Source organism: Brienomyrus brachyistius, chromosome 4 (genome assembly GCF_023856365.1).
Source record: "Brienomyrus brachyistius isolate T26 chromosome 4, BBRACH_0.4, whole genome shotgun sequence".
NCBI classification, from domain to species: Eukaryota; Metazoa; Chordata; class Actinopteri; order Osteoglossiformes; family Mormyridae; genus Brienomyrus; species Brienomyrus brachyistius.
In genome coordinates this window covers 2758615-2772929 of record NC_064536.1, presented here as the reverse complement: position 1 = coordinate 2772929, position 14315 = coordinate 2758615, and the positions used below count along the sequence as shown (strand labels likewise).

The following is a 14315-nucleotide window of genomic DNA, read 5'->3' as shown; positions in this document are numbered from 1 at the left end:
TATTTATGATCAACTTAATATTCTGTAGATGTTTTTGTAATCAAGAGAGATAATGACTTTGTAGTAAGTCTTAATTATTGGCAGATAATTAATGAAATAAAAAGCTAATTAATTACCATTAATATTAGTAGTAATTATATTGCATTTCCTGGTACACAAATTATATTAAAATCTGACTTAACACAACATGAGTCCTTTGCTTTGTCACAACTCATGCTCCTACTCGAGGTAACCTTTGCGCGTAGTGCATGTCATTTACGGTAATATCATAATTTCAGCGTGATTCGCTTCCACAGTTGTCCGGAAGTATGCCAGTTGTGTATATTCATGAACGGGAGCCACTAAAACTGGACGCTGGTTGTTTCTGTGAGGCACTACAAAGTGATCGGGGCTTGGAAGATGACTAGCTGCGTTGATCTTCATTCTCAGCTGGTGACCGTCATGGATGTCTTAGCCAAAGCGGCTGTGGCAGACATATGTAAGCTTGTGGACGATGGCTACGCGGTTTTACGCTTGGAAATCTCTCGACGCCAGAAGGAGAACCAAACTCTAAAGAAGAGGCTGCAAATCCTGGAGCTGATGATCGAGCGAGGCTATGCAAATCCAGGTGTGTTACGATCTCTCCGATGGGTGTGTAATGCCTTAAAGACAGTGTCTTAAGTTTCTACCCCTTCCTACGAATTAAATTTTTATTCAAAATACAGCGGTATAAATACTGATTCAGTGTTCTTTGCAAACGTCATTGTGTTTCGTTTTATTTTTATACTAACCTGACAATGTCGACAAAATAAATTGTACTTATCTACTAAAATTTCAATAATTATAATGTAGTGTTTAATGGTTAATACGTTAATAAACATCACTCAGAACATAGTGGTTTTTAAAAAACCTATAGTATCTGAGGTAAATTTAAACGTGACAGAAACGTGACACTACAAACATGTTTAGAATTATTGCTGCTCCACAAAGATAGGGTATTCTTACCTTCTACGGCCAAGGACACATGCCAGTATATTTCTAGAAAACTCCGCCTTTGCTTAGACCTAACAAACCCAATGGCACCATCACCAGTCAGTGCCATTCACTCCATGCCATAGGCCACAGTGCTGAAAACACTGACTGCATGTAAGGGAGACAGGCTGTATACAAAACAACGGATTGGTAAGAATATATGGTTAAATGCATGATTTCCCACAACGAACAAGCCTTGGTATGATTGCTTTGATATTTGTGAAATGTAATATTGCTTGATAATTAATGTTAAGATTGATAAGTAAAATCTAATTTCTTAATTTTTTTTATATAGAAGATGATCAGTTTGCAGATGCTGCAAGATTCATTGACAGTCAGCCTGAAATCAGTCCCTGGAGAGACGGCGACCCCGCAGCTGTGGATAAGGTGCAGTGCTGCCAGTGCGGGAGCTCCTCCAGGGCACGGGGGCCAGTGAGCAGCATCTGACCCCTTTCGTGTCACTTCTCCGTCACAGTTTGCAGAGGAGACGGGACAGTTGGAACTGCAGTTCATTAAAGAGGAGAGACTGGATGGTGACCTCCAGGAAGAAGACCTCCAGGAAGAAGACCTCCAGGAAGAAGACCTCCAGGAAGAAGACCTGCAGGAAGCGGTGGAAAAGGGTGGGCAGTTTGTTAATAGTTGCATTCTGCTTTAAAACGTTATTGCTCACAGGGGGTTAAGACACTGTGCCTGTGATCAAAAGGTCACAGGCTCAGACTCCGTGGCAAGCAGAGTGAGCAAAGTTTGGGTAAAAACCCCTGCCAAATAAGTGTGTGTGTGTGTGTGTGTGTGTGTGTGTGTGTGTGTGTGTGTGTGTGTGTGTGTGTGTGTGTTTTTAAACATCTTTGAGATGATTGACTTTGTAAGCAGTACTTTTCACTTGATGATTGTTTTAGTAATTAATAATAATAATAACAATAGTAATAGATGATAAAGACGCTCCTCTGCTTACGAATGAGTTGTGTTCTGAGCAGCCGTTCGTAACTTGAAATGTTCGTAAGTCATTATTCAACTTCATGTTAGGGGTGTATGCAAGTACAAAGAACTAAGATGCTGGGAGTACGCACACTACGCTACTGCGTGGCGGGAGTAGCGGCCATAAGTTGTACTAGGAGGAATTGGATGTTGCAGACAGGAAACGGGAGCCCAAAGAACACAATTTGGACTTGCAGTCCTCTTTGTTCGTATGTCTGAAAGTTCGTAAGTTCACAGTTCGTAAATAGAGGAGTGTCTGTATATTGTTAGAACTGACAATATGAGACAAAATTTAAATGAAAATGACAGACTTGCCTGAATTGTAATACTAGTACAAACCATTCTTCAGGAGTTGTGATGCTGGTTCCCACTGATGATGGGAAGTCCCCCAGTGCTTCGGAAGACAGAGCTGGTCTCTCTGGGCACCAGAGGATGAAGCGGAATGTTTGGGACAGCAAAGGAGCCGACTCTGTCCTCAAGGCAGAACCAGCAAATGAGACCGTTACCCAAAGAGCTCAATTCTCAGCATCGGAATGCAGTGCAGTGCCACTGAACAGCTTCCCTTACGAGTATGTAACGTATGGGGGAACTAGTCAAGCAAAGACATTCTATGATCAGTCGAACGTTGAAGCAGACGGGGAGGAGGACCCAAAGAACCCTGTAAGGTGCTCGGAGCAACGGCCTTTTCCCGTTACAAAGGTTTCTGGTAGCGTTTTTCCATCGTTACAGTCAAATAGCGTGAAACCTGCAAGTGTAGCAATGAGCTCAGTGTCAATTGACATGGAAACTGAGGTATGTCTAGCGTGGACCAAGGAACCCGTTTTGGAAACTGCATATGTGCAACAGAGAAGGTATAAGGAACACAAGGGCGACGCGGAATCACAGTTGGAAAATGTCAACGGCAACCAAGTGAATCGGAGAGAGTCCGTGGCAGAGCAACGATCCTTCAGCGTCAGCGAAGTAAGGGATGCATTCAGTGGCAATGCAGGCATCAGTCTTCCGAAAATCCCTAAATCCAGTCGCCCGATTAGCACAAAAGAGAGAAGTTTCATTTGTACATATTGTGGTAAATGCTTTAGTTGCCCCAATCGTCTGAAAACACATCGGAGAATCCACACTGGAGAGAAACCGTTCAGTTGTAACCAGTGTGGAAAGCGCTTTTCAGACTCGAGCAACGTTAAGAGGCATCAGAATACCCACACTGGCAAGAAGCCCTTCATCTGCACGCTGTGTGGGCGTGGCTTCAGCCAGTCAGGCTGTCTAATCACGCATCAGAGAGTCCACACAGGCGAGAAACCCTTCAGCTGCACGCAGTGCGGCAAGCGCTTTTCCGATTCCAGCAACCTTAAGAGACACCAGAACACTCATATTATGAAGAAAGCATGCAGCTGCCTGCATTAGGAAGAATTTTATTTGCACACGGACATTGGTGAGAGGAGGGGGTGGAGTTTGGGAGGGGGTGGAGTCTGTTATGTAGCTTTCGAATGACAAGTAGCTGCAGATTAATGTTGCTCATCACTGTTGCCAGTTTGCCACAGAATGTTAATGCTAATAGTACATAAACATTTTAACCTGTTGTCCATTTAAATGTTACAATGTGTTAGTTTGCATATACTGTATTCCACAGTACAGTCATTTTTTTATACATTATTCAGTGCGTTTGCAGTGGTTTTTTTAATGATATGCAAGGACTAGCAGGCAGCTCCTTGCTATACAATCATACAGGAGTTCCCCCCAGTATCTGCAGATGGTATGTTCCAAGACCTTCCACAGACCCAGTTTGCTCAAGGGCCCACAGATGTGACTATTCTGCTTAAGCCAGGCTCAATCCAGTGACCTTCCCATCACAGGCACAGAGGCTTAGCCCGCTGAGCCACACTGGAGACAAAGACAGAATATCTGGAAATATACTGGAATGTGTCCTTGGGTGTAGTAGTTAGGTGGCGTTGAGTCGGTGTTGACCCATAGCAACCCTGTGTACAACAGAACGAAAGCTGTCCAGTCCTGAGCCACTGCACCATTTCCTCCTTGTTTGAACCCATTATTCCAAACACTGCGTCAATCCACCCTGTGCAGCGCCTTCCTCTCTTCTGCTTTCCTTCTAATTTACCGAACACGGTGCCCTTGTTCAGAGATTGCTCTCTCCTGACAACGTCTCCAAAGGATGTTGTTTTGCCACCCTCGCCTCTACCAAGCATTCTGTTTGAACTTCCTCCAACACAGATCCCTTCGTTTTTTTTTTGGAGGTTCATGGTATAGTCAACATTCTTCGCCAATAACATAACTTGAAAGTGTCCTTGGCTGTAGAAACTAAGAATCTTTGTGGAGGACCCCAGACAAGTTTGAGACACTAAGACACACACGCAGACCTCTGACCGATCCAAGTGAACACACCTCATTTCCTTTTGTTTCGTATTTCTACAGTTCTATTATACATTAAAGCTAATTTCCATGGAACTCGGGTGTCTACAGAATTGGTCATTTCCATCAAAATCCAGCACTTTCCACTACATGCTCTAATTTCCTCAAAAGACATGTCCTGTTATGAATGGAAACATCCACCCAATCTTTGTAGTTTCTCCATGGACACACTGACTACAAATCAAGACTGGAAATGCAATACAACTTAAGTAAAAACCTTTTCCAATTCACAGTTATGATCATTTTATAAACTGTTTGTGTCTTTTACTCCTGCTAGGTTAAACACATTTTATACTCCAGGTTTTGGTTTAAATGACTGATTGGAAAAGCTCTCTGACACACTCCTTGTCTTCCATCGCCTTCACTCTCCATCCCGTTACGTTATTTACTCTGAGAGGTAAGGAGCGTGCGCCGATACAGCCTGTCACCTCACCCACCACACGATGAACCACCTTAGGGATGAGAACCCGAGAACAGTCATGCAGCAGGTGATACCTCAGGACCACACTAGTTAGAGTGGAATGGAACAGTGTGAAGTTTTTCCTGGTGGCCGGAGTGCCAATCCTGCCACCAAGCCCCAGATTTTCCCTGGAAGTTGAAGGACATGCTTGCAGGGCTGGATGTAGATTAATGTCACACCCAGGATGAAGCAATTGCAGGTTAAAGGGCCTTGCTCAAGGGCCCAACGGAGTAGAATCACTCCCGGCATTCACCGACTAAAGAAAAACTAATTTTATTTCTCCATAGTCAAAAATAGAGGAAACCCTTTTGTTTTGTTTTTTTATTATTATTTTTAATACTTAAAAATTAGAATTGAATGAGTGCTGAATATCCTAGAAACCCGGGAACAAGTTACGAGCTTTTTTCACCATTTAAAAATATGAATAAATTTTGTGCGGGCTATGATGCTGAAAAGACAGGAGAATGGGTACCTAAAATAGTTAAAAACATTTTAAAAATCATTTAAAACTTCATTGGATTTTGTCTTCAACTCTGGTTCAGAATTTTTTTTTGTGTTGGGAAAGTTCAGTAAAGACACTGGTTCATTTAAATAGGATTGTGTATTTGATTCTGCAGACAGACACCGGGGACAGACTGATTTTCCAGCATTATTTATTTCAATTCAGCACAGCATATATGTTAGACTTATAAAAATGATTTAACATGTTTTAAGAACTGGCTCATCTTTGAGGGCTGTCTGGTTATACAAATCAAAGGATTTGTATATAACTACGTAACCAGCACAAAAACTGTTGACCCTGGCAATACAAGTAAACCGTTATAGGAGTAACAGCAAACCATGTACAATGAGGAAGTAATATATACAGACAGAAAGAAACGTGTTGGGGGAAAGCAGAAGGAACACGGTCACATGGGTATATTCCTGCAATCTTACTGGCTACTCACCGGTACTGGACAAACAACAACTTTACAGGTCCTGACGTAGCAGGATCACAGCTGGTTACCTTCAAGAGAAAACTGCTTTTCACAAACACTTACACGTCAGCTCCGGACAGTAGCTGAATGGACACTGGGTGGAAGAGAACATGCAAAGACACCTTCTATAATCACCATACTTGAACACCAATTCTTTCCTATGTTAACCACCAAAAAGTCATTAAACACAGAAATATACAAACTCCACTGTGACAATACAAACCATTATCTTTGGGGTATCGGTCATTGCATATTAAGGAATACAAAAAAAGGTCCGTTTTTAGGTGTCCTTTAAAAAATTAATCCTTCCCACATTATATTCCGATACGGTTTCTTTGCGATGTGAATGCTTTGGTGTCTCTTGAGATTAGCAATTAAGGAAAAGCGCTTGTCGCACTGCGTACAGCAAAATGGTCTCTCCCCAGTATGGACATTCTGGTGCCTCTTCAAGTTACTCGAGTCTGCGAAGCACTTTCCGCATTTAGTGCATCTGAAGGGTTTCTCTCCAGTGTGGACGCTCTGATGCTTCTTGAGGTGGGCAGACTGAGAAAAGCGCTTGCCGCACTGCGCGCAGCTGAACGGTCTCTCCCCCGTGTGGACCCTCTTATGTGTCTCCAGGTTTTTCAGGCAGGTGAAGCTCTTTCCACAATATGCACAAATGAAGCGTTTCTCCCTCGTACTGCCTCTCTGATGAACACTTCTTGTTGTGGTGGGATTCTCCTCGTTTACAGAGCATCCACTCATTCCTGGACCATCAAATGACTTTGACGGCTTGTCTCTTTCCGACATTCGGGTCTGAGGGGAACATACCTTAACGTAACTTCCTTGTTGCGGTCTCACACTTTTTCCGCGATCACTTGATTGTTTTTGGGGAACCTGAACTGCCCCCAATGTGATCTCTCTAGCCCAAACTGAAGACTGCTGCAGTTCTGAGTCAGTTATAACTACGTCCAGTTTCTCATCTCGAGATCCCAGGGAGGATGAAGTGTTGCCTGATGTCTCTGGGAAAGGTCCGAGTGTAGACAAATGCCTCTCGGAATGGGCATAAGCGCGAACTGTCTGCTCAGTCTTTGGTTCTGGTCTCACTTGTGTGAAGAAGGTCTCTAATGGACTCGGTCTCTCGCACATAACGGTCTCAAACGGCTTGCCGGCGTCGCCTTCAGGTCTCCCGATGTGGCTTTTCCGACTGATAGTCTCGTTCTCTGGATCTGCCTTGAGGACGGTGAGGAATCCTCCATCGCTCCACGTGGCAGCCCCCGGCCTCTGGTGCTCGGAGAGGGCCTGTCTGTCATCTACAGCTGTGGCTATTTTGTCGGGTACGCTAATCCCATCTCCAGGATCATCCACCGCAGGCTCCACAACTCCTAGGGCGACAGGTAGACCCCGCAGTCAGTTCCCAGAGAGTTAAGGCGTAAGTCACAGGAAAGCCACTGCAGTACCACACACCTGATGATTCATGTATGCAAAGTCAAAGCATTTAGTTCTGCAGACAGAATTATTGAGGTACTGATATGAGATTGGAGTACTTTGCTCCTTCTGTAGCTCAATAAGTAGAGCGTTGTGCTGACAATGGAAAGGCCATGGGTTCAAATCCTAGGATGCTGTAACATTGGATAAATGCATGAGATAACTGAGTTAAATATAAATGCATTTTCCATTTTCAGCTTGTTGCAATAAACCACGATTTAAATATAAAATAAGGACCAAAACACGTTGGTTTAGGTCAGTGGTTCTCAAAGTCGGTCCTCGGGCCCCACTGCCCTGCTTGTTTCCCTGCTATCCCTGCCCCACACACAAGTCCCAGCTGTCTTTAAGATTCTGATTGACTGAACACACCTGATCCAGGTAATCAGCAGTGTGTAGGGCAGGGATAGATGGAAGACAAGCAGAGCAGTAGGGCCTGAGGACCGAGTTTGAGAACCACTGGCTTAGGTGATATAATCCAGCATGAAGCAATACAACGTGCCAATTGTTATGCTTCTCCAAAGCATCTCTTACTAATTTAACTTGTAGAGAACTGAAAGCTCTGTTGTAAATCCAGTTCGTGGTTTGTGTAAGTCCTGTTTGCCAGTAGGTCTGCAGAAATATATTCATTTCTGTAGAAGTACAATTCATATTAATGTCAGGATTGGTCCCCAGGGAAGCTGGCTAGTCCCTCCTGGACCAATTATCTGCTCCTAAGGACACTTACTGCCCACACTAATCATCAGCCCAATCTGGGAGTCACAGTGCTTCATATCTTCTTCAAATCGCTCTTCTTTAATATTCAGAGATTCCCTTCTCTTCTCCACCTCTGAACACTAAAACAGATGAGAAACAGTCACTCACTGCAACCATCAGACTGACCTGTGGCTACTTTTTTTAAAAAAACCTTTTTTTTTAATCAAGCGCATCACCTACATTACCAGTCAAAAGTTTGGACACACCCACCAATAGAAAGATTTATTTATGCTACAGTAAAATCCCGTTATTACGGACTTCAAGGCACCTGGCAAAATAGTACGTTATATCCAAAGTCTGTTATATCCAGAGTCGCTGTATGGCTAGAACACGACTACAGGACACCATTTACTCATGCCACACCCCAGCAGACACACTTGTGGTATAGATTACTATATTGTACATGTAGTAATCCAACTTTACCTGACCAGATGCGTCATTAATAATAATCCCGACTACGTATCTGCGCTGGATATCTCAGGCACACCACGTGCCTTGTAGGCGGAGCTGCATGTCTGTTATAGCCGAACAAAACTACGCTGGATATCACTGGCACGCCACGCGCCTTTTAGGCGGAGCTGCATGTCTGTTATAACCGAACAAAACTACAGTTAAATGCAGCCCTGGGGACCAATTTGTTTGTGCATTATAAGCGAAATTCCATTATATGCGAGTCCGCTATATCCGATGCTTTTTCTGCATGTTCTTAAAGGCGCACTGCCGGGACCAGCGGACCTCGTCCATTATAGACAAAATTCCGTTATAAGCGAGTACACTATAACGGGATTTTACTGTATTCTCTGAACTTCAGAATGATTATAAAGACATCAAAACTATAAAATAACATATATTTTATATGTTTCTGTTATAAGTTATATATGTTATAAAATAACATTATGCATTGACTGACAAGCTATTCGACAAAAAATTGAGGTGAGGGGGTTTGAAACTGAGAAGGTTGTTGGTTAAAAACCCTGGGTCAGCAAAGTGATCCCACCATTGGGTTGCCAGGTCATGTGACACGACACTACCACCCTCCTTTGTAGGTAACTTGCTGTGTCCAAACTTTTGACTGGCACTGTATATTCAGCCGCATCATTCTACATAAACTAATGTTAAACTGACTTCACAACTGGTGATTTGGAGAGCTGAATAAAAAGCCTTCTCTTTATCATGAGGTGCCCAATGTGTATCAACATGTAATTATTCATTCGTCATTAATGTCCATTAAGAAGAGCATCAGCGCATCCACACTGTCACCTGAAATAATGCGTATTAAATATTCAGAATTCTATTTCAAATTTAGCTTCAAATAAATACTAAATACAATTTGAATGTTCAGGTGATTTACCACTATATACATGCAAAACATTAAATATGTTCGGTGACCAAAAGAATGCAATTAATGAACAAAAACCATAGTAACGGTAAAAGATACTGTACTGGTACTTGCTGAACATGAAGGCCTTACTCTGGTGTTAAAATAGTGCAAAAATGCATTACAGACATTACTATATTACTATTACTATATTAATTATGTACCTATATTGCTCAGTATCTTAAATTTAGTTGAACTACCACCAGATTAGGGTTAGTAACTAGTGCGCCTATGTAACATGACAAAAAAATCCTTAAGACAACACCGAGACTAATAACAGTGGGGTGTAAAATTTCCGTAAACTTGCCTTCTTTAGCCCAGGATCAGACGGCAGCCGGAAGTCCTTCTTGGCCCTGGCTGCGGGTTCCCCTCCCCGACAGACCTCTAACGGGTGGTTCAGAAATGCTTCTGGACGGAAATGAAATTGTGCTTGACCTTAGTGCAAATAAGCACGCACACACGTACCGCTTCAGGCTATTTCACCACTGACCATTGACTGAAGCGGCTTCCCCTGCACCATCGGGCGGATGAGGTCCGTCCAGCCGGGCGCTGCTCTGCTCCCCGGGGATCCTCGCTGCTGCCCCGCACGTCCCCGCAGGATCAGCCTCCATCATGCGCAGCGAGAGCTTCCTCTTCAGCGCTTCGTTCTCCTTTTGGCTCCGAGACATTTCCAGTCTTAGAAGCGCATACCCGTCGTCTACAAGTTTGCAAATTTCTGCCACCGCTGCTTTGGTTAAGACATCCATGATGGACGTGAGCTGCGAGTGCAAAGAAGCCGAGTTCAACATTCTGGCAAAAAATATAAAAATCCACTCAGGACCGCTTTAATGATCTGTGATTTAGGCTCGGCTGTATCTTCCAAACATTACGTCGCTGACAACTTGCGATTACAGAGCTATGGAAATAACTGGGATATCCCGAAAAACTGTTTAAATGTACAAACTGCTGTAAAAGTGTTAATGAGACGACAACTGTAATACAGTGAGCGGCTCTCCAGCGAAGGATTTCCGGGCAGCCGAACGAGGAAGAGAATTTACCGTAATTACTGTAATTCAACGGCACTCAAATTCCCAGACAGAAACATGGCCATTGGGATGGACGATTAAACTACATGATGGGTATATTATATTAGCTGTGTATATTATAATAGATAGATAGATAGATAGATAGATAGATAGATAGATAGATAGATAGATAGATAGATAGATCGGTCTATCTGTCCATAGAATGTTGTATTTTTTTTAGTGAAATGATTATTTGGGTTGATACAAAATATGACCATTTACAATCAATGTGTGGTAGTAAATTGTAAGTCAAGTAGCTAACATGCAAGTCAAATGACAATTCAATATTCAAGTGACGCACTGTAAACACATCTCATTTTTAAAAGTCTCAATATGACGTATTATAAGAAACATCTCGTTATTAATACTGACATCATGTTTCCAAACAAAAAGATTTGCTCTGTTCTATTTCTTGACTACAGTTTTAATACGGCCTTTGTTTCTGTACGTGCAATAAGTAATTACATGAATCTGAAACCAATGTCCGTAATGAAAAACGAGATAGATGTGTACGCAGGTTAATTACTTTATTGTCAGCTAAATCACAACACCATTCACACAGTACAGTTAACCTCAAGAGAACTTCATTTTCAGGGTTTTCACAATAGGATTTTGTTTGCCATACTATATTAAATTATCATACTTTTTGCCTGACTGATTTATAGTTATCTTAAGGGAAAACAACCAAACATTTTACAGTCCATTTCCCTTTGTGAGCAAATTTGGGTAACCCTTTACATTAACTGCACCTTCATAATGCCTTTATAATAATTCGTAGAACATTCATAAGCAGTCTGGAAGCATACCTTAACAACCTAACATTCATTAACAGTTTTAATAAACATTCATAACATTCTATTACCCAATTATAATGTTTGTTATTAACCTATATTACCACTGCCATGTCACATTACCATGTCTTGTCCATTGATAGTATTATGAATGGGATGCTTTAAGACATATTAAGGCATACTAACATGCTGCTTATGAGGTCCTATGAATGCGTTATGAAGGTGCAGTTAACGTAACACATTATTCAAATTTGCCTTAATACTACATCAAATCATTTGAGATGCCAAAGGGGCACCTTCCTCTGCCAAATGGTTGATTAAGGTGATGAAAAACTCATCTTAACACTTTCCTAAAAACTCTGAGGTGCCAAGATGTCCGAATATTATATTTAAAGAATTGTATAAATGTCAAGTTCCACCTGTCTGGTTCTGCACCAGTCAAAAGCAGAGCACAGGTCAGAGCTGGAATCTGCATTTGATTCCTGCTGTGTGACATTAGATTTCTGTTCAGCGTCACTACTGACGGCATGCCTGCGTTAGCTTCTCCCACTAAATTCTTCTGAATGACATTTACTGTCTGGGCACCTCCGGTGTGAGGGTAACTGAGTGAATAGCATCATCACGCATTACTCGACTCCATGAAGTTTGCCGGATATTCTGTCTAAACAAGACAGAGATTTAAATATCACTGTGGCTGAATTGGTGCATTTGACTAAGAGGAGTGGAAGAACTACTGTAAATGGAATAACTGTCCTTTTAAATCTGGTAGACAATGGGGTAAAACAAGTACATATTAAAGTAAATAACCATGCTCCTTTGTATTAAAGTCCACACTGATACTAAAGGTCTTGAAAAAATGAATAGGAATATTTTTCTTCTATTGAAATGCATCTTTCAATGATGCCTAAACTTCTTCCTCCAATGCAGAAGAGCCGGGCAGCTTCTTTCGAATGTGAACGCTCTGGTGTCTTTTTAGGTTTCCTACAAAAGAGAACCTTTTCCCACATTGTGCACAGCTAAAAGGTCTCTCGCCAGTGTGAACAGTTTGATGTCTCTTTAGATTACTAGAGTTGGCAAAGCACTTTCCACACTTTGCGCATTTAAACTGCTCTTCTCCTGTATGGACGAGCTGATGCTTCTTAAGTTGACTCAGCTGAGAAAATGTCTTTCCACAAAGCAAGCAGTTGAACGGCCCTGTACCTACAAACCTGCCCCCCACAGTCTCAGCTTCCTGGTAAATTTCTGCGCTTCTCAGCATATTGAGACTTTTCTCATAAAAGACATTTCCGGTAATATTTTGTGGGTCACAGAATGCCGTGCTCTGCTCCTCTAATGCATGACTGTGTGACAGTCCCTTATGCAGATAGTTCCCTTTCTCGCCTCTGCTTCGCTCTCTGTAACGCTCGTGCTGGTTCTGCGCCGATTCTGACGTCGTCTCTTCGATCTCTTCAGGCTGCAACTCGAACTCCATGGATGCCGAGTCTATCATGATCAGATCCGGTTTCTCATCTTGAGATACTAAAGAACACAGGCTGTCATCGTCATACTCATCTGAAAAAGGGCCAAGCGGAGGTTCAGAGTCAGCTGACACTCTCTGTGAATTCAGCTCTGTGGCGTAGGATCCCATTAACTGTCTGGTCCTTCTGCCACTGTTCAACGGCGATAAGAGGACGTTCAGTTGATCTGACCTGTCATTCATGAAATATTTGTTTCTTACACTGTCCATTTTTGCAGAACTCTGTTCTGACCCTTGATGCTCAAAACTTTGGTTAAAAGGCTCATTCTCTGATCCTGCATGGACCAGCGTGTCCAGATGACTTCTGTCTAAAAGCTGGCCAGTTCTCTGTTGCTCAAAGTGCAGTCCGGGGTCTTGTGTTGGGGTACTTTGTTTTGCCAGAACTGGAACTGTTTCAGCAGCACCTGATTCCACAAGTACTGGACAGTAAGATAGACAGGATTACTGTTAAAACTTACTCTAATAAGTCTGGATATCGTATCTGACAATCATGCATAACCTTTCATTCTGCAATTTAAAACAGGCATAAATCCTCTAACTTGATTCAGGAAAAATGTTTTTAACATATCAATTTATAAGTAAGGAAGAGTAATACAGGCTATTAATTCTCTGACTGATTCTTGCTAAGTGACACACGGATGACTTACCGCCTGTCACATTTAGACATCCATGTAGTTTGCTACTCCCAAAGTCTTCTTCATGTCCCTCTTGTTTTATAAGCAAGTCACGGCTTTCCTCTTCCAGTTGTGTAGGCTGTGCCAAAGTACGAAATGAATTTTTTTTGCCCCATAAACACAAAATCACTACTAATATTAAACATACTAACGCATCAGGTGTGCAAAACGTGTGTAAACGTACCTTCACTTTCAAAGCAGACTTGACCATACCGTATTCCTCCTCCACAAAGGCGTGATCACGGTCTTCCCCCTGGCTCCCATCTGATTTTCTGTATAGCTGGCTTTCTTCGTTTGGAAAAAATACCTCCTCTAAAACAAATACGGGGAGATTCACATGGAAAATCATCGTACACAATCTTACATTTCCAATATTATTGAGCATATCAGAACAGACACTCAGTTGTAAACGACATGGATTGCTGATACGACAAATAAAGATATGGAGCGATGCAACATACTTCCTGCAATCCCTCTTAATTCATCGCATATCTTAACTCTTCTATAGCCAGTGTTTACAGGGGCCTGCGGTGAGCCGTTTTTCTTTTCTTGCTGCGCTAATCTCTGTTTCGTGGTTTGCAGTTCCCTCTTCAGGGCTTTGTTCTCTTTTTGGCTTCGCGAGATCTCCGTTTGCAATGCCGCATAGCCATTGTCCACCAGCTCGCATATTTCTGCAATGGCCGTTTTAGCTAGTACCTCAACAATGGAGGCTATCTGAGAATGAAATAAAGCACAATTCAGCATTATAACGCCGCGTGTCTTCAAATCCACAATATCCCCTTCGACGTTTTCGTAGTATTGATAGTGATCTAAGAAGGTTGCAAATAA

The 14315-nt window shown here is 42.3% G+C and overlaps 3 protein-coding genes across 4 annotated transcripts; 1 reads left to right on the top strand and 2 right to left on the bottom strand.

The window, feature by feature from the left end:
- Nucleotides 1-286: 286 nt before the first annotated feature.
- LOC125740471 (zinc finger protein 232-like) lies at nucleotides 287-3636 on the top strand. The gene is made up of 4 exons (XM_049011674.1): nucleotides 287-607; nucleotides 1307-1398; nucleotides 1487-1631; nucleotides 2336-3636. Exons 1-4 carry the CDS (start codon nucleotides 400-402, stop codon nucleotides 3385-3387), a joined length of 1497 nt encoding a protein of 498 aa, XP_048867631.1. The 5' UTR covers nucleotides 287-399; the 3' UTR covers nucleotides 3388-3636.
- Nucleotides 3637-5506: 1870 nt separating this feature from the next.
- On the bottom strand, nucleotides 5507-10549 carry LOC125740465 (zinc finger protein 260-like). Of its 2 annotated transcripts, none has more exons than XM_049011668.1 (4): nucleotides 9933-10549; nucleotides 9750-9847; nucleotides 8036-8144; nucleotides 5507-7208 (listed from the first exon to the last, which is right to left on the bottom strand). In XM_049011668.1, exons 1-4 carry the CDS (start codon nucleotides 10228-10230, stop codon nucleotides 6136-6138), a joined length of 1578 nt encoding a protein of 525 aa, XP_048867625.1. In that variant the 5' UTR covers nucleotides 10231-10549; the 3' UTR covers nucleotides 5507-6135. The 2 variants fall into 2 exon arrangements, with proteins under 2 accessions (XP_048867625.1, XP_048867623.1); XM_049011666.1 differs by having other exon boundaries at nucleotides 9750-9850; nucleotides 9933-10548.
- A 465-nt stretch (nucleotides 10550-11014) lies between these two features.
- LOC125740467 (zinc finger protein with KRAB and SCAN domains 1-like) lies at nucleotides 11015-14231 on the bottom strand. Its single transcript, XM_049011670.1, has 4 exons — nucleotides 13949-14231; nucleotides 13672-13799; nucleotides 13461-13566; nucleotides 11015-13232 (listed from the first exon to the last, which is right to left on the bottom strand). Exons 1-4 carry the CDS (start codon nucleotides 14229-14231, stop codon nucleotides 12202-12204), a joined length of 1548 nt encoding a protein of 515 aa, XP_048867627.1. The 3' UTR covers nucleotides 11015-12201.
- Nucleotides 14232-14315: the final 84 nt, after the last annotated feature.